The 27,386-nt window shown below is 38.5% G+C and overlaps 1 protein-coding gene across 3 annotated transcripts in view; it reads right to left on the bottom strand.

The window, feature by feature from the left end:
• Window positions 1-972: 972 nt before the first annotated feature.
• The window catches only part of LOC109622267 (serine-threonine kinase receptor-associated protein), a 39,330-nt gene continuing 12,916 nt past the window's right edge, over window positions 973-27,386 (bottom strand). Inside the window, exons 2-4 of one of the 3 annotated variants that reach the window (XR_009997703.1) lie at window positions 4,041-4,706; window positions 1,194-1,465; window positions 973-1,074 (exon numbers count right to left, since the gene is read on the bottom strand). Coding sequence is in view for 1 of the 3 variants with exons in the window: in XM_062851644.1 (XP_062707628.1) it covers window positions 1,257-1,465; window positions 4,041-4,706 (875 nt within the window). In the remaining 2 variants the exon portion in view is untranslated. Of the gene's footprint in view, window positions 1,466-4,040; window positions 4,707-27,386 lie in introns of all 3 variants that reach the window. The other 2 variants (XR_009997704.1, XM_062851644.1) reach the window with 2 other exon arrangements.

Here is a 27,386-nt window from a genome sequence, read left to right as displayed (position 1 = left end):
GACGTATTTCATCAGCAGTTTCCATTATAATTTCCATAAGAAATACCACAAAAGATTTATTCTTCCTCAGTGAACTATCTATAGTACCCAGCGATTGTATTGGAAAATTTTGAAAAAAAATCTCGAAGATTCTCGATTTTTTTCTTAAAATTTCCGAGGAAATTCCTCTAGGATTTCAGTCATAAAGTTCGACTATCACTTTGAATATTTCCTGTATCATCATTTTCACTATGTTTCACTAATTGCCGTAGGTGATTTTTTTCAACTCAATGTTGACAAACATATGTCTCTGGAAGAGGTCCCCGCAACATCTTGGCCCCGCGCCATCATATTTGTAAATCCGGTCCTGCATCCATCGCATGTACTCCTCAATCCCTACCACGCCACCTTCGGTGCTTGCAACGTCGCCATTAAAGTGCTCATCGTGGAACAGCTCTTTCATCGTTTCGCGATCTTACAACTTATGATACTTATGTAATGTGGATGAACCACAGACAAACAGACGTAACACTCTTCAAAACGGCTTGGCACATGCATTTAACGATCAATTCAAATTTCATTTGATTTGCGCGATTGTTCCACCAGATGCGCTAGTGTTCGATCGTTTTGACGTTTGCCAGTGTACACGTTGCTGAATGATGCAAACGAATATTACAGACAATTTGTGTAGTAGTGTGCGTGTCAGCAAAACGTCAAATCCAAATCCATCATGGCCGACAGTGTCGCGCGCGGTTCTACCAACAGGGCCCTTAGGGCCGATTTCTTCACCCTGGCTTAATCGTTAAGCCAGGTTTAACTGTATGGGTAAGCATGGCTTACCGGTTAAGCCGAGGTGAAGAAATCGGCCCTTAGAAATAAAAATGAGGCTTTATTATTATTAATATTTATTAAAGACACTTTACCACTTATGTGACATTCGTGTCTGGAAAAATTAGGCTTTCTTTTTCGTTCTACACATAAGTGCTAACAGTGTTGGGAGGACAACGTAATTTAATCGTTGGAAATAATAAATTACTATAATGTACGTGTTTTAAATCTATCAAAATTTCAAGCAATGAATACACTGATTGCTGTCTAGAAAAAAAATAAAAGATATTTAAATTTCGATGGAATAATTACACTGTAAAGTTGGCGGGATAAATCCCTGTGTTTAATAAACATCAGGCATCAAAATAGTAATAAGAGTCACTTACCGGCTATTGATTTTCATTTTGTTATTTTCATTTTCCAAATGATGTTCAATGCAGGTGTAGAGCTTAGTTGGCAGTCACTTCACGAGTAGTAGTGGTGGCGTTGACTGTATTGTTGAGATCGGTCGGCTCAGTGCACTTCCATAGGCCGTAGGTTTTACCGACTGTGGTCTGCCACAATCGAAGTGTACCATCTTCCGATCCACTAGCGTACAGCTCTCCATCAGGGCTGAAGCTCACGGCATGAACGGGTCCGAAATGTCCTTTGAAGGATTCTGTAATGATAAATTGAATACAAACTTAAACAATGGATACGTAAACGGACATAGGATGTGGGACCAATTGGACCGGGAGTTCTTTTTTGGGCACTTTTCCGCTATAACAATGTCAATTTTATAAACTTTGCTTGCGTTTTTGTACACTCAGTCGAGTAACATAAAAAAAATCATAAGGTCTAACTTATGAAAGAGCTTGTTAAAAATCCGTAACGATTGAAACGATTTTTTAACGTAACCCAATGACACTGCACTCTGCGATAGTTCAGTGTTGTAGTAAACTAAATGCACAATATTCAGCATTGATGGCCATGTAGATCAAACACGAGCTCATTAATGTCGACGTCAATGGATTGACTTAAGTCTGCACCATTGTGTGAATCTTTTTTGCTAATTTTATAATTTTATCTTTTAAAACTAAGATTTACCGGGCCGGAACAAGTTAAAACGGGTGGTGTAAGATGGAACAGCGGTTAATTTGATGTTATCCAATGATGGTAAACAGTTTGAAAGCCATAACACATAGTTTTTTATTCCAACAATCTTTTGGCGAAAGATAAGTTTTCGAATTCAATTGAAATCTACTTCAAAACTTCGCGTTTCATCAAGTACCATCAAGTATTCTTATGGCATTTATATGCTACGGTTACAGCAAAAATTCATGAGGTATTTTATGGGGCACGTTCGGTGTAGTACTAGATTTGTAATAATTAGCAGAATTTTTTGTATGGTGAGAAGGTAAATTCTTTCGTTTCTGCAATGAAATACAAAGGGTGACCAAAATGTTTGGGAGAGGCAACTTTTTTTTCTCTTACAAAAAAGTTTAAAAAGCTATAACTTTCATTGAGTTCATCAAAAATTCTCAAACTGTGACTGTTTGTCAACCAATTATGTGCATCATTGGTACAAATTTGAGCTCAAATGGTTAATCTTTCGCGAAGCTAGAACCGTTCTGGCAAAACACTATTTTTTGCACAAATAATTTTCGAATTGTCATATCTCGGAAACCAGTGAACCAAATTGAATGAAATTTTGACCGGTTATCAACAATGTATTGATACTTGATACGGCGTTATAAAATGTAAAAGGGGAAATTGTGTATGTTCGGCAGTTTTGTTCTCTTCAGCATCGGGGGTTTTTTGAAAGCTGTTGAACTCAAAGTTGACCTCAAATCCTACCCAACCAAGCTGAATTATACGACCAAGTTTCAGGATCGATAAAAACCCCCCATGACGAAGAGAACAAACCTGCCGATAATACCCATCGTCACCCTATTTTGTCACGACGAATATGGTTGTGCTGATTTGATATTTTCATCTATATCAAGGAAAATAAATAAATTTTATGATACCACACAAAAATTACTAAATGTGTTCTTCCTTCAATTCAAATAGGCTCTAATATTTTTTATTATAGATATCTTGAGAAAAGAAGTAGAAAATAATCAAAATCAAAACATTGATGTAAAAATGCACATATTTTCGACAAAGATCCGAAAAGTGTCAATCTATCATAACATTTTAAAACGTTCAATAAGAACCTATAACTTGTGAAGCATTAACATATTGTTGATAAACGTTCACTTACTTTATTCAATTCGGTTCACTGGTTTCCGACACAGGTTTATGACAGTTCAAAAATTAGTTGTCAATAAAATAGAGCTTTACCAGAACGGTTCTAGCTTCACGAAAGATTAATCGAGCTCAAATTTATACCAATGATGCACGTATAATAGGTTGACGAACAGTCAAAATTTGAGAATTTTTTATGCACTCTATGAAAAGTTACAGCATGTTGAGTTTTTTGTGAGGAAAAAAAAATTGCCTATTCCAAACATTTTGGCCATCTACAGGGGGCAAAAAGCGTGGGTATTATGGATTCCTTACCTAGTTTAATGCTGTTTAGACAAAACTTTAAGTAACTCTGTTGTTGAAGTGGCAAGAAATGAAAAATAAAACAACACACTTACCCAAAGTTTTGCCCAAATAATGAAAGCAAACATAAACCCACGCTTTTTGCATCATATTTTTGTTAAAAGAGAGATTTTGTCATCTCACCATGAAAAAATTCAGCTCATTACTACAAATCTAGTACTGATTGCGTCCTATTTCCTAAGTCTACTTTCTGATGATATTGACTGAAACTATGAAACTCTTTTACTTTTATACTGATCTAGCCTAACAATAGGTCAGAACACTCATCGTTCAGGACTGGAAGCAAAATTGCACCTCACAAAGTGTTCAATTATAAAAACAAAAATGAAAAGTCCAGAATCACGTCAATCGGTAAACCACAAATAATACATTAATTATGTTTCGAACTTCTTAAGGTGAATCATCAAACAATCCTATTCACAAATCTGACGAATAAAGCATTGAACTACGTTGCATTTGTTTATCTTGCCTTGGCTTACTTGCAGAAAGAGGCAGATAATCTGAATCCGGCGCATTTGTTTACGAATGTTCAAGATTAGTGCTCTTAAAAACGCGAGTCGGCCATTGTGGCAGCCATATTTGTATTCTCTAATGCTTCACCCTAAAAAATTAAAATAGAATAAAAGCATAAACAATCTTACCTATTTCGTTTCCAGTTATATAATCGAATTTGTACATTTTGAAATCTTCTCCGCCACAAACAAAAATTTGTTTATCCGGATGCAGGCTGGCTGAGCTGACTTTGGTTGGCACAACGATCTCCTTCATTTTCTTCAGCGTTTCCGTTTCGAAGAAGGCAACGTTTGAGCCATAGGTAACAGTCAATATGTTTCCATCTCGTGATAGCTCCAAACTGTTGGGATGCGCGTTGAATTCAACGCGCATAGTTTCCTGTCCACTTGTACGATCCCACAGGCGCATGGTTTTGTCATCAGCGCAGCTGATAACATACTTGTCGTTCCGAGCGAAAATGGCCCGCTTGATGTTACCAGCATGACCAGAGTATGATTCCACGGCCGTACCTGATGAGCTTAGATCAAATACTCTGACTAGTTTTTCATTGCTTCCAGTTACCAGACATTGACTATTGCTATCGAATGCAACTGTTTTTACGATGTGATTATGCTGTAAGCTGTGCACTTCTTCGCCTGTCACTGCGTTCCAGATTTTTCCGGTAAAATCCGCAGCACCAGATGCGGCCAGTGTGGCTTTGTTGTTAAGGGCAACACCCCACACGGCACCTTTGTGACCCTCAAATGTACCTACCCAATCTCCAGTGTCTCCAAGACGCAGCATTGGTTTACCATCTGAAAGAGAACAAGAGAGACTATTATTAGTTGTGTATTAGGTGAGAAAGCATAAAAAATGGTAAAAACAAATTGATTTTTTTTGCTTTTATATTGAAAGTACAACATCTAAATATCATATCTTAACATATTCAGAAAGATTGAAGGGCTATATTTTACGTAAGTTTATCATTGTAGCGCGCAACCTCTTTTCCCAAGCCTTTTCCTAAAAGGCCTGACGCGAAACTTTGACCCTATTTGGGTGTTGGTTGGGGTCAACATGACCCAGAAAGGCTCTGCACATATTATGTAATATTCATCGAATTTAGAGAGACACGAAAATGAAGAACCCAGCCAACACAAGATAGCATACGCTTTTGAATAGGATGCTAACTAAAGTAGAGGCGTTATGCGTACACCTTAATACGCAGCATGTACGCATATGGCCTGTTACGTGAGAATGTAGCTTGCGAACCCCTGTGCAGTGTCGGAGTTGATTGTCTATACATGTGTATTGTTTTATACTTCGTGTTTTCTGTCAGTCCCGTTCTGTCAAATATGTCACACAATAGAATCAGTGAAAATAAGGCACAGAATGGGCGCGTATAGATTGTTAGAATTTATATGTGGAGAAGTCACCGAAGTTGTAAGTGTTTTAAATGTTTTTATGTTTTAAGATAATAAATAAAGCATCATTATAGCTTTGTAGGATGTAGAAAATGGTACAACTTAGCGTTTTATTTGCCCTGCTAAAAGGTCGGTACCTATACATGTTGGGCAGCAAACTGAGCATCTCTAGATGAACCAATATTATCACCTTTTGTATGTGGATCGAAATGAATTGTGTGTAGTTTTAGAGAGTTGTGATCGATACGTACAGCAGAGCAGTTGTCTGTTGCTACGATTAAACAATTGGATTGTGAGATGTTCGCTTTTTCAATGCTATATCCGAAATCAAAGTCCTGGCTAATATGGTTTTAATTACCCGGAATACGACATACATGCTCTGTTCTCAACATGGCCTCCCATTTTAATTTATTTTTTTACTTAATCATTTATCATTTATTTAATCATGAGCCTCAAATGCGCCATCTAGCATAACGAAGCCGAATTCATTTATTTTTTTTTGTTTACAATTTCATACTTTTGACTTATTTTCTAGGTATGTGTATTAGCGTGGGACACAAAAAGACATTTTACTCCTGTATACTTTTTGAGTTCCATTTTGGCCCCATATCAACTGTGCAAAGTTTCAGCTCGATCGGAGAAACTATATTTTAGCGCCAGCCGTTTTAAGTTTTCATACGATTTACTATGGGGAAAATCACTTTTTCAAAGAAAAATCACCACAGGTTTCCCCTTAACCTCTAAAATTATATCAATGAATGATTTCTATTGGAAATTTTACGAGGAACAAACCCTCTGAAGACCGCAAAGCGATCTAAGGCACGTGGAAAAAGTTATTGACTGAAAACCGAATGGCACGCCAACGCTGCCTAACACGTAAGGAATAACAATAAATAATAAAATCTCGTCATTTCATCGATCGGGCAAGGCTTAATAACTTTTTCCACGAACGTCGCATCGCTTTGCGGTCTTCGGAGGTCTGATTTCTCGTAAAATTATCTACAGAAATCATTCAACGACTTATTTTTAGGGATCAATGGGAGACCTCAAGCGATTTTTCTTTGGAGAAGTAAATTTTCCCCATAGTAAATCGTATGAAAAACTAAGAATGGCGGGCGCGCAAATATAGTTTCTTCGATCGATCTGAAATTTTGCACAGTTGATATGGGACCAAAATGGAACTTAAAAAGTATACAGGAGTTGTTCCATTTTTTTTCCATTTTTTATATTTTTCCATTTTTTATATTTTCCCATATAAACCGTGTACCAGGCTAATGTGTATGTGAGTCGCTGTTATTGATTCGCGTTCGCAATCAGCCTATTTAATTTTCGTTTTAATTCGTCGTGTTTATGTTCGTTATTCTGTATACCGTTGCTAATTGATTTTATAAGTGTCGAGCCGTCTCTAAATAGTGCAATATTGCTTCATTACACCCCCGATCGGTAAAAACTTTAGCGATTTTTCTTCACTTCGACGCCGATTTCGCTCTGCTGTTGCTGTCGCGGGCTGCTATTTTTGTCTCACACCAGGATGGAGAAGAAACAATGCGGAGTATGCCAGTTGGATGTCAACGATATTGAGCCTCTGCGCTGTGGCTTTTGTGATGTGTATTTCCACATCGGCCCGCAGTGTTGTGGTTTCAACCTCAGCCGTCCGAGTAGAGATCTTTTCTCTCAAGGTAAGGCTCTGTTTGTGTGCCCCAGCTGCCGTGATGAGCTAAACGGGAGGTGCGTAAAAACGTACATAGCCGACATGCACGAGCCTAACATCTCCCCGCCATCCGATCTGCAAACTCAAGTTAAGGACGAACGGGACGGTCGGGGAAATATCCGCCATTGCTCTGTTACTACTAAGATGGTAATCTCAGATTCTACTTCATATTTTGCAACAAAAATCTATCATTGTGTATGCTCACTTGCAGTGCATATACTGATTGTTTTTCAGCATCTTTAGTACGATAGAACTCGAGATTACCATCTTCAAAATCGCGAGGCAAATTGTTAGAAAGAGAGGCAAGATAGGAAAAAAAACACGGCGTCCCGTTTCACCTTAAAAAGTTATCCAACTTAGTGGAAACTTTGAGTCAGAAAGTTGATCGCTGCATCACCAAGGATGTTTCTGTCGACCGCCCATTTCGCGCTAAAGGTGCATGGCCCCGCCTTGGCGCTAAACGTCGTCGTGGCAATGATGACCAACCGATCGCCGCGGAACCAGATCGTGGAACTAACACTATCGACATCAGTGATCTGTCCATACCGTGTTTGACACCAGAAGCTCCGACACCAAAATTTTGGCTGTACCTCTCCGGATTGCATCCACAATTGACTGTCGACGACATGCAAAAGATTAAATAAAAAGAAAATCGCGTTAAGTACTGTTCCTTTTAATTCCACCAAGAATTTGCATCCTTTGACAGATACGTATTTCGACCTCAACTGTAAGGTCGTCTTCAGTGTCTTGTACTTGACTCGACACTGAAGACGACCTTACAGTTGAGGTCGAAATACGTATCTGTCAAAGGATGCAAATTTTTAGTGGAATTAAAAGGAACAGTACTTAACGCGATTTTCTTTTTATTTACAGATATTCCCCTAACAAGCCCAGGTTAATCATCATCATGCAAAAGATTGTTTCTCGTTGCCTGAATCTCAGTGCCCCAGCTGATGTTGTACGCTTAGTTCCCAAAGGTGTGGAAGTGACCAGCTTGACCTTCGTGTCCTTCAAAGTTGGTCTGGACCCGTCAATGAAGAACAGTGCCTTGGATGCCTCTACTTGGCCTAGTGGAATCTTGTTCAGAGAGTTCGTCGATATGTCAAAAAACCGGATCCCGTCGAACAACCCTGCCCAGCCAAGCGTTGCCGCAATATCGCCGAATCAAATTTAAAGTTTTCTCATGTGGATGGTGGCGACTCTAGGGTTGACTCCATTAACAATAACAGTTTTACGCGATTTTATGTGGATGGTGGAGACCCTAGGGTTTCCACCAGAGACGAGTATCCCTACCATTCTTCAGATTCTTCCGCGCCTGATGGTTCTCAATTACAGGACTCGACCGACGACGACCGCCACTTCTGGGTGTACTACCAGAATGTGCGAGGATTACGTACCAAGATCGACGCACTGCACTGTAATGTAGTCGACAGCAACTATGACGTCATAATTTTGATTGAGACTGGACTAGACGAAAGTGTTACCTCGTCGCAGTTTTTCGGGGACAACTTCAACGTATATCGCTGCGACCGCAGTGCGAAGAACAGCGACAAAACGTGCTTTGGAGACGTTCTCATTGCTGTTCATCACCGTTCCATCAGTTCGGGCATCGATTCAGCCAGCGGCGCTTCTCTAGAACAGATTTGTGCCTCCGTGGTAATTGGCGCCCAACGACTCTTGCTATGTGCCATGTATATCCCTCCTGATAAAAGCAAAGACGCGAACGTGATGAATAGCCATATGGAGTCGGTTCAGGAGTTATGCAGTCTGTGCTCCGACAAGGATTGTGTACTTGTGTGTGGTGATTACAACCAGCCGAAACTATCATGGACAAGATGTGACGATGAACTACGACTCGCTGGTACAATGACAACCGCAAGCACACTTCTGGTCGATGGCATGGCATGGACTTTTTGAACCTCTGTCAATCGAACTCGGAGCTCAACTACTTGGGGCGAACACTTGACTTAGTCTTTTACAATTCGGACCTGTCATGCGTGGTTACGCGTTCCGATACTCCACTGTTGCCTATCGATTTTCATCATCCACCACTGGAAATATCCCTTCCGTCTATTGTTGATGACGTACGCCAACCACCTGGTGATGTTGTGGTTGAAGAATTGTCCTTAGACTACAATAAGATTGATGTTGATGCTTTGTTGGACTTTCTTTCGGGACTGGATTGGAACACCCTTCTAGATGGATTGAACGCCGAAGAAATGGCTGAAACGTTTTGTGCCGTTTTGGAAAATTGGATGGACACCAATGTACCGCTTCGTAACCCTGCACGATCGCCTGCATGGAGTAAACGCTGCTGAGGAAATTGAAACAGAAACGGAACGCACTCCAACACAGACTTCGCCGTCATCGTTGTCCCGAAAATAAACGCCTTTTCCATCTTGTATGCAACGAATATCGGAACCTAAACTCCTCGTTGTACAAGTCATACGTATTGCGATTGCAAACTAATCTACGTCGCAATCCTAAGAGTTTCTGGCGCTTTGTGAATTCAAAAAGGAAGAGCACGGCCATACCTGCGAGTGTGTATCTGAACGATGTTGAAACTCCTACACGTGCGGAGATGTGCGAGTTGTTTTCAACCCATTTTGCTTCGGTATTTTCTACGGATACTGTAACTCCATCTGAAGTGGATGCAGCTGTCGTGGACGTACCACGTAACGTTCTGGATTTAGACACATTCTGAGTTACACCGATTATGGTTTCGAATGCTGCCAAGAAACTGAAATGTTCTTTCTCGCCTGGCCCGGACGGTATCCCCACAGCAGTTTTCTGTCGCAGCATTGCTGCTCTGGAAGCCCCTTTATGTCAAATTTTCAACCAATCATTCGAAGATGCCAATTTCCCTACAATTTGGAAACAATCGTTTATGGTGCCCATTCACAAAAAGGGTGATGAACGTGATGTCAAAAACTATCGAGGAATAACCAATCTTTCTGCCGCCTCCAAATTGTGTGAGATGATCATCAGCGGTGCTATCTTAGACCACTTTAAATGCTACATTTCTGTCGACCAGCACGGGTTCTTGCCCGGTCGTTCAGTAACCACGAATCTGCTTGATTTTACCACGACTTGTTTTGAACAATTGGAGAAAGGTGCTCAAGTTGACGTCATCTACACTGATCTCAAGGCAGCGTTTGATTCAATTGATCATGACATTCTTCTGGCGAAATTTTCCAGGCTTGGTACTTCGAGTCGGTTAACTAGTTGGTTTTCTTCCTACCTGAAAGGAAGAACGCTTCGTGTCAAGCTCGATTCTAGTATCTCTTCGTGCTTCACGAGCTCATTAGGTGTTCCTCAAGGAAGCAATTTGGGCCCTATGCTATTTCTTCTGTTCTTCAACGATGTGATGCTTATCCTGAGACCCGGCTGTAGGCTTGCTTATGCCGACGACCTAAAATTCGGCACCAACATTTCAAAAGGGCGTAACTGCATTTGGAAGTAATACCTTCTTTCAAAGCTGTAGGTCGTACTACCTCCCTTATACTCAAACCACCGTGGTTGTCGGAAAGAGGAGAGTTTTTCCCATCTGGTACTTGTTGTGAAAAACATGGAAATCATAACACATGATCCACAGCTTTAAAAGAAGGTGATGATTCCAAAAGCAGTTACGCCCTTTTGAAATGTTGGTGTCGAATTGTACTTTGTAATACGCTCTATCGACGATTGCTTGCATTTACAATCGCTGTTAGACCAATTCGTCGACTGGTGCCATCGAAATAAGCTGACTTTGAGTGTGCCTAAATGCATGGTGATGTCCTACTTTCGCAACAAAAGTTCGATCTTGAATGACTACGACATCAATGGCATCGTTCTACAAAGAACCGACAATTTCAACGATTTGGGCGTGCTGCTGGACCATAAACTGACCTTCAACCTACACCGAACGAATGTCATTGCAAAAGCAAATCGTCAATTGGGGTTCATCTCTAAGATCTCCCGCGAATTCACCGACCCGTATTGCCTGAAAGCCCTTTACTGTTCGCTCGTACGACCAATTTTGGAAGGCGCCTCGTTAGTGTGGACACCCCATCAATTGACGTGGAGTTTAAGGATGGAAAGTGTGCAACGCAGGTTCATCAGAACAGCGCTAAGGAATCTGCCGTGGCGAAACCCACTGAACTTGCCACCGTACGCAGATCGTTGCAGATTATTGGGAATGGATACGCTCGACTACCGCCGTAAAATACAACAAGCTGCCTTCGCTGCAAAACTTTTGAACGGAGAGGTCGACAGCTGTAGGCTTCTGGAGCTTTTGAATATTCGGGTCGCTTCTAGGATGTTACGCGATAGTTATCTGCTACAACCCAGATTCCATCGAACTGCTTTTGGCTTTCACGAACCGATCGTTGCGATGATCCGTACTTTCTCATCGGTCGAACAACTGCACGAGTTTGGTGAATCATCTAACCGGTTTATATCGCGAATAAGGAGTAGGAATGTGTTAGTCTAAGTTTTATATCATGTAGACAATAGTCCGATGAAAATATATAAATAAATAATAAATAATAAATAATATGTTAGTTTTGGGGAACCGTAAAACTCGCGGTTTGGTCGAGGTTAGGGAGAACAATAATGTTTGAGGAAGGGATGGGATGATGGGGCTTTTCGTTGACTCTAAGCAGCATGGCGTGGCGTAGTTGCTGCTAGCCTAACGTAGAGTACACAAACAACCTGTAACGATACGAACAAACGGTTTTCGACGGGACACATGATGAACAAATGGAACAACAAGACGGGTGTATCAAACGAAGACTTCAGCTTGTTTCAAAAAGTCGTACATAAGCTTCATGTACTCAAGATCAAGTTTTCCAAACACATCTCGGGCCCTGAGGGATGCACATAAATCGGATCTGGCAAAACCGTATTCGGGACATCCCCACACAACATGATTGATGTCTTGATAGCCTGCACCACAGCTACAGCGATTGCTATCTGTGAGCCCTATTCGATGGAAATGCGAGCCCAGAGAGTAGTGGTTGGACATAAGTCGACACATTATCTTGATAAATGTCCAACATTTATCCACATTATCTTGATTTGTATCCAACTGACCAAGGCATGCTGACGAGCAATCGGGAAAAAATTATTGAAGGCAATATGACGGTCATAAATATCGCCTTCCAGAACACCCACCTTATCGAGCGAGTCCGCTTTCTCATTGCCCGGGATCAAGCAATGCGAAGGGATCCAAACCAACATGATATTATATGATTGATTCGATAAAGCACTCAGAATTGGTTGTATTTCGCTTAGGAAATACGGAGAGTGCTTCACCGGTCTCATTGAACAAATAGCCTCAATTGAACTGAGGCTATCCGTGAAAATGAAATCGACACTGATTCTTCATTAGGGCCTAACTGACATTTTCGATTTCTCTTCATCGATCCTCTCTTTGTGTTATTACAGAATGTGTATTAAGTTTTCCCAAAAATTTTTGATTGAAATGCAAAGGAGATGACTACATCTTGCTATAGAAACAAAAAGAATAATGTTTTTGTTCGTTTTGATAAAGTTATTAGAGAAAGAGAGAGTAAATAAATAAATAAAAAAAAAAATATTGATCAGAGGGAAGAGAGGCGATTCGCTCTAAGGACTGTATCGTTAATTATGAGTACACCTGAAAATGGCTGTATTTGGAAATGTTGTATTTATTTTATAAATTAAATTCAATTACATTGTTTATTGACCATCAGAAAAGCCCATGACATGATTGTATATTTAATTTTACGTGGTTCTTGTCACTTCTCGAACTTTCTTCTTGGTGTTCTTCATAAGGTTTTGGACAACTGTTCCGACGATGGTTTTGCTTACGCTGACCCAGTTTTTCTTGAATTTTGTGACGTCCTCTGCTCCTCTATCCTTTATCCGTAGTTTTCCTTTCATCAAAGTTAACTATTTCTCAACGGGCCTTATTTGCGGGCGATTTAGAGGATTCATTGCCCTTTCCACAAATTGACCATACCATACCTGTCAAAGGTGTCACGCGCATAGTGGCAGGATGCCAAATCCAGCCAAAGTGATGTGCGTGCGTGATGTGCCAAAGTTTGTGCTTTCTGATAAGTGTCAGAATAAGTTTCTGGGGACATTCCGTCCGGTATATTTTGACGTTCATACTTGAGAAGTTCAAGAAAGGTGACGATTTCATACCACATTGTCAAATTGCTTGCCAAACCAACACATTTTCCCAATTTTTTCGCAAAATCGATTTCTCCTACTTCGTAACATCCGTGCCACACTTCACAGAGAAAAAACTGTGTCCCTGGAAATGCCTTGTAGTTCAATTTGACATACGTTTCATTATCCATCATTATGCACATGCAATTTTTGCTCAAAACATCGTCGTACAGTTTCCAAGCCCGAGTTTTCATATAGGGTATCGGGATGCTTCATTGGCATAGTCCCCTCGTTCGGCCTATCTCAACGTAAACCAAAAACTCAAAGAAACATGCATAACAGGGTATTGGAAAAGCTATGCGCTATACAACTGTAACAATTCGTTTCAATTTTAGCACTTTGGAGCATTTAAATTGAATTAAAATGACACTTTGTTTAGCTTTTGAGGACGCCATGTTTTTTCGACTTAGTGGGTAGTCTATACACATGTTCATAAATGGCATGATTCTGGAACATTTTGAATTAACTTTTCAATAACTGAACATTTAATGCAACGGTCAAAGACGCTATTTTGAACTTGTATATTTGTTTTCAATGAATAATAACTATTTTACAAATTGAATGTGGGCCGAATATTGAGGACATTTTTTTCACTATGTACCCAAATCTTGGCCTATCAGTAAAATTACGTCAACAACACCGATAAAGTGATGTTAACAACATTGCTTGCGTAAGACCCAGAAAGAACGAACAGGAAGAGAGATTTGGTGTGCGGTGACTGTAAAAATATAACACAATAATAGGGTTGCGTTGTTTTCGCTACTTAATTAAGAAAGAACTTTAGTTTAAGTGATTTATTTATAGTTTTTTGAAAATTTGGCTCCGAAAATGTAATTTAAAAGTAAGATTGGTGAACAAACAGAGATAATACTTCAGCAGAAATATTAAAAAATGAGATAATAAGTGGTTCTAGTGCATGGAAAGTAATAGGCCAACGTTGTATCCACTAATAGGCCAATTTTTGTACCATAGACCAACGTTGCATACCATTACATCGAATCTTTTCAACTAAATGAAATAAATTCTTGAATATTTACATTAGTTTACTTCCAATTGGTGAAACATGCATTACCTAGAGTGTGTAATAGGGTCAACATATTATTTCTAGTGCTTTTAATTCATGAGTTATAGTCAAAATTGTCAAGGCGGCTTGCAAATTAGGCCAAGGAATGGTACATATACCCTAATCCGCTAGAATTTGACTGCGTTTTGGACATTTCTGTTTTGGGTAGGTCTTAAGGGAATTACGCTCCTTGGCACGTTGAACCATACCAACAGTCGTTCCGCACTTTTTTGCGTAATCTCTAATGGATACCTCCTATTTTCTTCAATGATTTTGCAAATTTTGCTGTCCAAATTTTACTTGGACGCACCTGTTTTTTGCCGCGTCCGGGTAAGTTTTTCAGTGTGTTATGCACACCGAATCGTTTGATAGCATTTTGGACAACAAAAACCCTAACACATTCATTTTTTGCTAATTTTCTTAGCGATGATCATTTTTCATTGCAGTGCCTGGTCACAATCGATTTTCGCTTCTCCTCCGTAAATCCTCGCATTGTTCCATTTGAGGAAAAACTTTAAATTTTAATGAAGGTTATCGTTTGTTTACAACGTTAGTAACACATAGACACATAGCAGTTGTCTAAATAAGGCATAGTCTTTTTAATACAGAGCCTCAAAGGTGTACTCATAATTAACGATACAGTCCTTAATGCATAGCCGCCAATTCTGCGACATATACTGAGCAAGAACTTCGAAGTTTAGGCCTCCCATTTTAGCATCTTTTTCTACATCATAAACAACTCTGCTTGCACTGCGAAATAAATTATACAAATAGTTTGGATATTAAATTTACAAAAGCTCCTAAGCTTCTATTCTATTACTAAATTAACAACTCATATTGTTTTTAAAATTGGAATGTCTTAGAGTTTTTTTTAATTGTTTGGAACTAGAAATCCGATTATTTGCTAAATGCGCGATTAAATTCAGACAAATCCACGAAAATTGCCACCAAATATGAAGGACCCGCGAAATCCACGTCGTAGCACATAAATCCACGAAATCGCGATTTTCGTGAAAACCGCGAAAGTCGCGACTGTTGTAACAGCTCTGCAATTGAAAAAAGGGAAATAAGCACTAACGTATATTGTTCCTTCTTTGTAGCTGATATTTAATAGCTAACCCAAAAGTTTAATGATTTTTTCATCGATATTTATGAACATAAGTTTTAATTTTATTATAACACTAAATAATTTGCTAAATGTACCGAATTTTTTTTTCTCTTGTTACTATTTTAAACGTAAGAAACTCTTATTAGGGGTACTCACTAAACAGATTAAATTGCTGCGTAAGCCATAATTTTCTGCTAATTAGAAATGTTTCATGATTTTGCGAATGAAATATGTAATCAAAGATTGCCTTGGTGATTAAACTGATTAAACGTCGCGATTTAATCAGGTTAATCGGTTTACGCTGTTTAGTGAATCCCCTATTGTTTAATAAGTCTGTTTAAAGCAACGATATTGAAGTGCCATATCAGATAGTATGCAAGATAAGAATCGAAAACAAACTGGGATAATTTAGCAGAATTCGAAGAAAAAAAAACGAAGCAACAACAACCTACCATGCTTCCAAGATCAAGGACGAGTCTGCAGCAGCCGTTGACCCAGTGTACGAGTACCGCCTTTCTTAGTTTACCTTTTGTAGCGATAAATTGCAGGAAGAAGTATACATATATAAATATGCACGTGCTCCATTCATTGCTTCACCCTACTCCACCTATGATTTGATTGTGCGACCCGACTAGATCACCTTGAATGTGCACGAAGTAAAGCTACTCGCCGGTCATCCGCTCATATCTACTAGGTATGTATGCCTGTATGTCTCGCTTAGTGTCGTTATTTATTGTTGCAGCACCGGTCTATCAAAACAGGCTTTCCAGTTCCGCAAAGCTAGGAAATGTGATTCATCCAAAATATGTCTCAAAAAGTTGGTCAAAAGGGTTGGGCGGTAAATTTGTCACATTTTCAGCAAACCGGCACAACGTATCAAAAATAGTGATAACTGTTCGCTGATAAAACATAAAAGAGATTTAAAGAAAACGATCGTTGTAACATGCACTAGACGAATTGTGAATTGTGTCAAGTAGAAAAAGGCATCTCCAGCAGTGTTCCATTTCCAGTTCTATTTTTTTAATAGTAGTTACAATTCTCCCTTGTTGTCAATACCCCCAAATCCTATACGCTGACCTTCAGTTGCAGTCCCAATTCGACTAGGAATCTGCTTCTTCTTCTTTCTGGGTCAACGTTTCCACTGTAACTTGGCATGTCTTTCTGCAACTCTGTGTTCTTCTTTGAGCACTTCCATAATAATTGGCTTCTTTAGCGGTGTTGAGATAATTCTATATTCTGAATCTGCATGCCAAACTGAGCCGAAATCCAAATTTTCATGAATTTTGGTGCCCGGGAACCTATTTAAAAATCAAATTGAAGTTTGTATGGGAGCAATTTGTCAAATCATCCCTCGTCGCATTTTGTACTAGGTGGAGCTGTCAAACAGTTGCCCAGCTGTCAAAAGTTGATTTCAAAAAATCTATTTGAAATTGATTTTAGGTACTAAAATAAAGTTCCAAAAATCTGAAAAAAAAACATAGTGGCTCAGAAAAAGGTGATCTTTCGTATAAAATCAAAAAAATGATACATTTTTCTTAATTTAAAACCCCAATTACTGATCGAAGGACGTTCTTTGCCTGTCATTGCCTACACTGAGGATACTGTTCGTATGCTTTTCATAGTTTGCATCTTATGTACCAGTAATTCTTATTTTTTTCATCATTTCATAGTTCTCGTATGCTTTTCATACATTGAAAAGCGAAATCCATAAGACTTGTCGTATGAAATATCTCATAAGAAGCATCGTATGAAAATCATAAGATGTGTTATGAAACACCATTGCTAAAACACAACAAACCTTTTATTAGCTTCTAACCACTTCAACTTCCGAAGCGTCGATGGGCGTATGAGTAAAGCACGCACTCGCCAATCTTGACGTTCCTGGTTCGATTCCAGGTTGCATTTTTTTTTTTATTTTGTGCAAAATATTTCATTAAAATATGTATGATAGTCATACGACATAATTTCAGATTTTATACGTTATCGGTATGGTTTTCATACGTGAGTGCTATGAAATTTATACAGTAACAGTATGACAATAATAGTTGGCGCTTTGGAACCAAAATCATAGTTCGTAACTATGATTTTCGCAAGAAATTCTTGTGGCAAAAAATCATAGTTGATTCGTATGGTTTTCGGAGTTGCAGTATCCTCAGTGTAGGAAGTCGTGAAAATTTCCCGATCAGAATTCCCACCAACTCCACCTAAGGCCAATAACCTACTGTTTCCGAAGCCGAAAAACATTATGAAAACCGAAAGTGAAAGATTATATTAGTCCTGTTCAATGAAGTAGGAACATGGTCAAATTTACTGCATCCTGCTCTTACCCATTTGTTGACGAATAGGTAAAAGCAGGATGCAGCAACCTAATAGAAATACACTAGAACTCCAATGGCGCTGTTGTCACTTTTCTGATTTAATAAAATTAATAACTAGAATCATAATAATTGATTGTTTGTAAGTATCCATCTTGTAAAGGATCTTTTGTTTTGGTAAGCAAAATTTGATGATGATTAACCTGGGCTTGTTAGAGGAATATCTGTAAGTAAAAAGAAAATCGCGTTAAGTACTGTTCCTTTGAATTCCACAAAGAATTTGCATCCTTTGACAGATACGTATTTCGACCTCAACTGTAAGGTCGTCTTGACTCGAGTCGAGTCAAGTACAATACACTGAAGACGACCTTACAGTTGAGGTCGAAATACGTATCTGTCAATCAAAGGAACAGTACTTAACGCGATTTTCTTTTTACTTAAGCAAAATTTATTTGACACTTTTAGTATCACTGCTGACGCTGTAATGGCGTGGCAAACTAGATGTTAGTCACACGAACAGTCGCGACATTGGACTTCTGTGGTTAGTTATTCTAATAGCAACCTCGACCAAGTGCAGCCTACTTCATTGAACATGACTATTATAAACTAATTTGAGGCTGTTCATAAACCTCGTAGACGAAAACTGGCCATTTCAGACGCCCCGCCCCTGCCCCTGCCTGAAACAACGGATAAAAATTGGAGCTTCAGATATACTAATCGTAGGGTAAACTGACACAACTTGCCGATGAGGTATGCCGTACGAAGCTTGAGATCCTAAGAGTGTGCGAAATCCGTTGGCGAACTTTGGAGAACACAGATTGGCATCAGGGTAAATTCTGATATAGGGTCTAGGACCATTTCGGCAGGGGACCTATTTTGGGCACTTGCTGCTATTACTCAGTCAATTCCAAATCAATTGACATGCATTTTTGAACATGGCTAGATACTGTACGAATTTCATCGTATCCCGAAAATCAAATCAATTGGTTCAAAATTGACTGAGTTACAGCAGCAAGTGCCCAAAATAGGTCCCCTGCCCAAATGGTTCCAGACCATACTCGGGTCTACACGGTCTCACGCCTAGGCTGCGATAATGAAGTGGAGTCTGGTAATGTATGAATAATAGGACGCAATCAGGGAAGCACTAGATTAAAAGTAGTGAGCTGGATTTTTGTATGGTGAGATGATCAATAGGACGCAATCAGTGAAGTACTAGATTAAAAGTAGTGAGCTGGATTTTGGTATGGTGTGATGCAAACAGCGTGGGTGTGATGATTTCTTGCCTAATTTGATGCTGTTTGAGCAAAAGTTTGGGTAACGTGTTGCTGTAGTATTAATTTCTTGCAACTTCATACGTACAGTAGGTACATACGATAATAGGACAGGTCGGTGAAGTACTAGATTTGTAGTAATGAGCTGAATTTTAGTATGGTGAGAAGGTCAATTCTCCATTTTTGCAATTAAATTGTGCAAAAAGCGTGGGTATTATGATTCCTTGCCTAATTTGATGCTGTTTGAGCAAAACTTTGGGCAACAATGTTGTTGTTTTCTCCATTTCTTGTAACATAAACAACATAGTTATCCAAAGTTTTGCTCAAACAGCATTAAATTAGATAAGGAATCATAATACCCACGCTTTTTGTACCATTTTATTGCAGAAACAGAGAACTGATCTTCTCACCATACTAAAATTCAGCTCATTACTACAAATCTAGTACTACACCGAACGTGCCCCATTGACGGGAACTCGTTTTGCTGTACGTTCATCGACCTCGGAGTCTTCTACAAAGTAATTCTAAATCGAATACATGAGAAAATTGACGCTGACGGCAACGGGCAGGATTCCGTGCCGGACGATCTTGCCAATCGGGGAAATACTACGATTGAATGAAAAACATCGTTTTCCCATACAAACTTTGAAAGGCCAAATAAGCTCAATTTTTGGGAGAAGGTATGGAATCTGGTTACGAATCGAATAAGCGGTGTAGAGCAAAAACGATTTTTTGAACCACACTAGTACACAAGGTCAAACTTTTCAGCATAGTAGTACCTAGATGTGCAAGCAGTGGAGAATGGTTAAGGCTTCAATATCTTCTTCTTTTTTTTCTTCTGTGCGTTACGTCCTAAGCGGGACAAATCCTGCTTCTCAGCGTAGCTTGCTCTGCCATTGAGTATTTTGCAGGTTTATACCAAATGGCAGTGTCGGGAATGGGGTCAAAAACCCTACCTCATTTTTAAGTAAATTTAAAACTTCAAACAAAGTTTGTATAGGAATGCTTAGAATGCAATAATAATACCAGTATTTCGTTGTATTTTCCATCCCATAACAGTAATACTTTAAATTATATCGTCTTTTTATTTTATTTTATGCGCTGATAGCATGATTGGAATGACAGATTTATTAATTTGTTATCATTGATATAGCAACTATCGTTTTCAACTTGCTGGCTCAAGAACATGCTGAGAGCTGTGCTCTCATTTTTGATGTTCTAACCGTTAAAACGACCAGAAGGACAACATTCTAAAATCTAAATTATCATAATTTTTCATATTATAACATCAAAATTAGTTATAATTTTGCTTTTAGACTTTGCTCGGGCAGGCTACGGTTTTGGCCAGTCTAAATTTTTTGGTACTTTTCGCCTATAACTCAATGGTACTTTTCGCCTAAAGTCAATGTCGTATAAATTGTCTTATTTCTTGTAAGCGGCGAGATACACACATGGTAATGTAGTTGTGTACAAAACTTCAATTCAATAGGACAGATCGGTGAAGTACTAGATTTGTAGTAATGAGCTGAATTTTTGTATGGTGAGAAGGTCAATTCTCAGTTTCTGCAAAGAAATGGTGCAAAAAGCGTGGGTATTATGATTCCTTGCCTAATTTGATGCTGTTTGAGCAAAACTTTGGGCAACAGTGATGTTGTTTTCTCCATTTCTTGCTACATAAACAACATAGTTATCCAAAGTTTTGCTCAAACAGCATCATATTAGGCAAGGAATCATAATACCCACGATTTTTGCACCATTTCTGACCTTCTCACCATACAAAAATTCAGCTCATTACTACAAATCTAGTACTACACCGAACGTGCCCCATTGGTTTGAGAGTTTGAGGCTGACTGAATTATAGCGGAAAAATCGCTAACATTTAACCCACTGCCCAAGTGGTTCGGCATTTTAATTAGTGTTTAGTGGAGCGGTCCTGGTGTGATGGTTAGAAAACTTGACTATTACGCCGAGGACCTGGGATCGAATCCCACTCCCGACAAACTCGCAAAATGTGAGTTCTTCCTTCGGAAGGGAAGTAAAGCGTGGGTCCCGAGATGAACTAGCCTAGGGCTAAAAACCTCGTTAATACAGATAAAAAAAAATAAATTAGTGTTTAAGATCATTTTCATCAGTTTGTTTTGAATTTTAAAATTTTCATTTGTATTGCTTCAAAGTCGAAGAGTGTTGGAAGTTACCCAATTTGATGGTAGTTTTATTAGTTACTACAACTAGTAGCATGTAACAATGCGTTATTTCAGAATTAAGGTGATTGTTTTAATTTAATTTTGTCATTTTACCGGCCATTCATTCCACAATCCACGTCCATTACTAGATAATCATCTGTTAAGTTTAAATTGAATTAGCAGAGCAATGATTAAATCTAATCATTGTAACAATAGCGAGCGAGCCATCATATTATACGTGAAAGTGAGCAATATCCACATGTCTCGCGTTAAATTGAATTACTTCCACATCTCACACACGGAAACCCTCCATTCCCGTACCACATTGCGAAGGTTGTCTAGTTAATCTCGACGTGTACAAAAAGGAGCGAGTAGACTTCTTTACACTCCCTTTTGCAGCGCGATTTTGTTCTAGGAAGCGAGCAGACAGTCGTGCCGTGCCAGTGTACCGCTCGTTGTAGTATTGAATATATGTGACGCACTTTTTTACTGTTTGATATTCCACTACCTTGAAATTGATTTTCAATGTCAGCAGGTTGCCCGGCGCGTCGTCGGAGCGACTCATTCGTTCTTATTCTGCCTTTTTGATCTGGACGTGTTGTGCTTCTAGTTCCTGATTCTGGCATAGCCAGACATGTTTCAAGGGGAATCGGGGTATAATGAACACCTCTGTATTTTGATTATTTGATGTAGTTGTTTATGCGAAAAGGTGAAAAACGCTTATGAGAGTCTTATACCGGCCTCTCGAACTCTAAGCTCTAAGCAGACTACGCAGTCTTCGATTGAGTGGAATGAGTTTTTGTATTTTGTACCTTTTAGGTTGGACCAAATCTCAATTTCTTCTTTTGTCACTTTACTCGTTCACTCGCCAAGGGGAGGGATGATAAATAATAAATGTATTTGATGAAAAAATACCCAAACAATTAGGCAAAATCGTCAAACTTATCGGATTTATTAAGAAATTTTCTCGACGACTCTAACTTCACTTTCAAATTTTTAAATTTCGATAATAATTATTTGTCTCCCCCCTCAAAATCACGAATTCCGACAAAAAATTTCCGAGGGGGGGTAAAAATCGAAATTTGTGTCAGCCTTATTTCCGCACGATAATGCTAATTCTTTGACTGACATACAAGCGTATTTCGACTACCATCCTTGCAATCTTCCTCGGTGTCAGTTATATACAACATGAAGGTGCTTAAAAACCTTATAAATAACACATCGAAACATTTTTTTTTGTCTCAAAAGCAAACTTATGTATCTCTGACAGATTTTGGGTCGCTGAATCCGAATCTGGGCTCAGATTTGCTCCAGCACGTTACAATTTTGAGCTATACTTCAATTTATAGGGCAAAATGTGTGATTCAGGGCTTTTTTTGACTACAAGCCATGAAGTATGGAAATATTTTTTTTAAATAATCGAAGTGTTTTTAATTTTAATTTAGATTAAAATTTAATCTAAATTAACGATTTATGCCAACTATTTTATTTTACCAAATGAGTTTTGATAATATTTAGCATTTTATGGTAGGTACTATATTTGCCATACAAGTCAGCCTCCAAAACTGGCATGCAGTACCCGACTTAATGCTTTAAACTATGAATTTTTTTTTATATCTGTATTAACGAGATTTTTAGCCTTAGGCTAGTTCATCTCGGGACCCACGCTTTACTTCCCTTCCGAAGGAAGAACTCACATTTTTTGTGAGTTTGTCGGGAGTGGGATTCGATCCCAGGTCCTCGGCGTGATAGTCATGTGTTCTGACCACCACATCAGGTCCGCTCCACGCTATGAAATTTGATTTGATCTGATAATCTAATCTAATTTATTTGTGACAATTTGTAGTCCAAACTCAAAATAGGTAAATTATGACAAATTTTCATCCGCATTAGATGGTTCTTTTACGCTACGGTCCAAAATACAATAAGGATACCCTAGTAACCACGAAGTCGTATAGAAGTGCATCAATTTTAATATAGGGTCTGGGACCATTTGGGCAGGAACACCTATTTTGGGCACTTGCTGCTATAACTCAGACAATTTTGAACCGATAGACTTGATTTTTGAAACACGCTCAATGAGACGCAGTATCAAGCTATGTTCGAAAATTCAAGTCAATCGGTCTGAAATTGACTGAGTTATAGCAGCAAGTGCCCAAAATAGGTGCTCCTGCCCAAATGGTCCCAGATCCTATATTAATATTTAAAATTGTGAATATATGGTCGGCGTTAAGTCAGAGGGGACCATGTAACAAAATTGACGAAAATTAGATTTTTAGGGCATTTGATTAAGAATTACTTAAGCTACTTGGAACATTCACCCAATTTTCTTAATGTTACAATTAACGAGAAATATAGCACAATTTTCTTTTGATTGAACTGCAAAAATCGATAATAGTGTGCAGTCAGAGTGGACCATAACCTTGATGTCAAGAGAGTTGAAAAAAATTGTATTGGTTAAAATCCAATAAATAAAATAGTTTATCATCAAAATGTGATACGTTTTCACATCGTATGACTCCCTAGCGCATTTTCTGATAATTATTGATCAAGAAAGCATGTGAAATTCCATTTTATTATGGTCAATATCGTATTTAACAGATTATCGTGTTGAAGCATATTGTGGCATTTCGCGTGCAGACAGAGTGGACCATGTGTCTCTAAGAAAAATAGTTGAAATTACCTTATTCTTCATAATCCTTTCCAAATCAAAATATGTTTGTTTAGTAGCTGTTGGGCATCATATTGAAATGTGCTAATACGCGTTTCAAGAATTTATTGATTTTACCGATTATTTAATGATTGTGTACTTGGTTCACTCTGTCTGAACGAATTTTTGAAAAATGCCAGCCCTCTGAATAAATAATTATGAACTGTGTAACTATAATATTTCAAAAACGTACCGAACTATGAAAATACATTCAAAAGTTGTTAGCTAGTAAATGTTCAAGTTAAGAATTCTTAAATAGCTCATTAATTGACTACCCTTCATGTGATATTGAGCTGTTGCACTTGGTCCACTCTGACTGAACATAAAAATTGAAAATGGTAATCAACTGTGTAATAACAGAAATATCAAACTTCAAACTTCCTGCTTACATTATACACTACTCCTATTAACTGTTGTCCTACTTGTGCACTATTTTTTCATCAAATATGTAAAAACTTGAGGGTGAACTGTAGTTGGTTGAAGATTTTCCAAAAAACGTTCAGTCAGAGTTCAATCAATTACTTAGCAATTTCTCGGTTTCAAGCTTTATTTTACTTTTTTTTTCGCGATCAATACAGAGCGATGCTGTGATGAATAGTTATTATGATTTATGGCAAAAATTCAAGAACATTTGTTGAAAAACTCAAAACTTATAGAAATGCAAACTTTAAAGTCGTTTTTCTAGAAATTAAGTTAAAGACACATGGTCCTCTCTGACTTAACGCCGACCATATGTAATGCTGCATTACTTTAAACACCTCATTGAAGCAATATTAAAATGCCACATATTGCAGCACGTTGACAGTTATTGCTAAAGTAACATAAATGTATGTTCTATACATTCGCATTTGCACATGCTTAATACATGCAACACGAAAAACCAAAACAAAAATCTATTTTTAGCACCGTTTTGTTATCGACGATTCTAATGCCCACCCACATGAAAGTTTAAACAATTTTTTTTGTTGCCGATTTGGTAGTCGACCCGGAAGTGTTGAAGACCACTAGATGAGTTCCATACGCGCTGGCGCCTTGGACCGTTTCTGCTGCAGTGATAGCCAGTGCTGATAAATTCATTTCGTCATATCTAAATTCAATCACCTACAGCTCATTTTAGAAGCTGAACCTGAGAATATGGTATATGAAAAACTTTTGCGACCAGACCAGTGCTGCAAGAAAGTCACGGAAAAACCGATATTTGTCGAATATTTAAGGTAAATGTCACGGACTACTTTTGAAAAATGCCAAATGATTATCACCGTGAATATCATTGGCATTTTTCGAAGGTAGTCCGTGACATTTACCTTAAATATTCGAAATTTTTTGGTTTTTCCGTGACTTTCTTGCAGAACTGGTCTAGCCCCACAAGTTTTTCATGTACCATATTCTCAGGTTCAGCTTCTAAAATGAGCTGTAGGTGATTGAATTTAGATATGACGAAATGAATTTTTCAGCACTGGTGATAGCAACAAACATTTCATTAACTAAAAGGAAAAGGAAAGAAATGGTCAAAACAATTGTCTTTTGATTTGTACTGCAAAAATAGTTGAAAATTGTAATAATTGGAAGAAAAAGTGTTTGCAGTGCCGGATTTAGGCTTCGGGGGGCCCGGGGCAAACTCTATGTGGGCCCCCAAAATAAAGATTTTGAATATATAAATTGTACATTAACGATTTCTCTTCAATGTTTTGTATAAAAGTATAAAGAAAATCGTGTTAAGTACTGTTCCTTTTAATTCCACTAAGAATTTACATCCTATCGCATCTGTCAAAGAATGCAAATTCTTAGTGGAATTAAAAGGAACAGTACTTAACACGATTTTCTGTACATGTACATAAAGGTATTCCACTAACAAGCCCAGGGTCATCATCATCGTTTTGTTCTCGTTTTTTTTGATGATTTTTTGTGGTTTTGAAAACTATGACACACAACTGTTTTGATGCCGGGGCCCGTGGCGTAGTTGGTCACACGTTCGCTTCATATGCGTGGAGATGAACCAGCCTCGGGCTGAAAATCTCCCTAATAAAGCTAATAATAATAATAATTCATATGCGGATGGTCATGGGTTTGATTCCCATCCCCGGAACTTGCAATTTTTCGTCAGTTACTCTTCTCACCGAGAGCAGCTGACATTGACCCTCTTCTGAGCCTACGGCTCAAACGGACCCGGACACCTGGACATCGGCGAACTGCTACTCATAATGGACCCCCAATCGGACTGGAAAAGGAACAACAAACAGCCACACATCCTCGTGCTCTTCATTCAACCATGAATAGAGTAGAACAGTGAAAGAAGCACGAAGGCAACTCGATATAGAAGAATAGATTAGAACACATCTAGGGTAACGGTTGAATTTTGGACCCCTAGAGGACATTATTTCGAATTTAAGTGAAAATCGAACAGATTCAGACGGTATTTACACGTAATGATAATGTTGGTATGTTTGTAAAAGCCTCCATTGACCGTTAAAAATACCCACAAGGTCCTTTCTGACTGAAAATATGATGAAAATAACTGATTTTTGAAGCATCAGTTTTCACTGTTTTTGACACCCCAATATATTTTGGACCCTGTTCAGTATATATTTTGGACACCCGGTGTTTAAATTCGTTTGAAACTATTTTGGAAGAATTTACCGCTTGAATATGCTGGATCACATCCTAATTACTTGATTGACAAAGGCTGATTAGACTAACTTTGCGAATTTAATGCGCTAGAATGATAAACGTTTTTGTTTACATCTGCAAGTTTCCTCAGCACCGCAATCTTTTTTTGTAAACATGATGAGACACTCGCGCAGATGATGAGATTGGTAAAAATTAATTTCAAGGCAAATAAGGATATTTCCAGTAAGGAAATGATTGCTGCCCGTGCAGAGCAATCTTATTTAGCGAATGATTCTAAAAATTTCCGTCATCTCATCCATAAATCGGTGTAAGTTGTGATAATACGACCCAGGGGGTCCAAAATATATGGGGGTCCAAATTATATTGGTTACCCTAGGCGCTGTACAAAGTGTAAGTGCAGTTGTCAATTGTTATCGCTCACGTAGTGCCCAAGTGGACAATAGAGCTGTAAATTAGGGTACGTGATTAAGAATAAAAAAAAACTGTTTTGTTTTCTAACAAAGGACTCTAGCGGGCAACTGTAGAAATAACACTAAAAATATTTTTCGAGATGTTCTTAATAACTAAGTTTCCAAAACTGCCCCGATTTTCCCGAACATCTCCAGGAATCATTATCTTCTTTTTCCCATAATATAGCGCATTTAGTTGACCACTGGACTATCACACTAGTTTTCAAGAGTGCGAAAACGCAAATAAAAGTGCGCGATTGCATCCAATCGACTCGGTGTCTTCAGAGCACTTATTCAGCATACATTGTAGAATTAGTGCGCCGAAGACATCAATTTGATTTGATGCAATCGCGCACTTTTATTTACGTTTTCGCACTTATGAAGTAGTTGTTTGTAAGAGATGTTGTTTTGTTGTATTTTGAAGTTCCAAAAATGTTTTAC

This window comes from Aedes albopictus, chromosome 2, assembly GCF_035046485.1.
Source record: "Aedes albopictus strain Foshan chromosome 2, AalbF5, whole genome shotgun sequence".
Classification (NCBI taxonomy): domain Eukaryota; kingdom Metazoa; phylum Arthropoda; class Insecta; order Diptera; family Culicidae; genus Aedes; species Aedes albopictus.
This window is presented reverse-complemented; position numbering and strand designations above follow the sequence as displayed.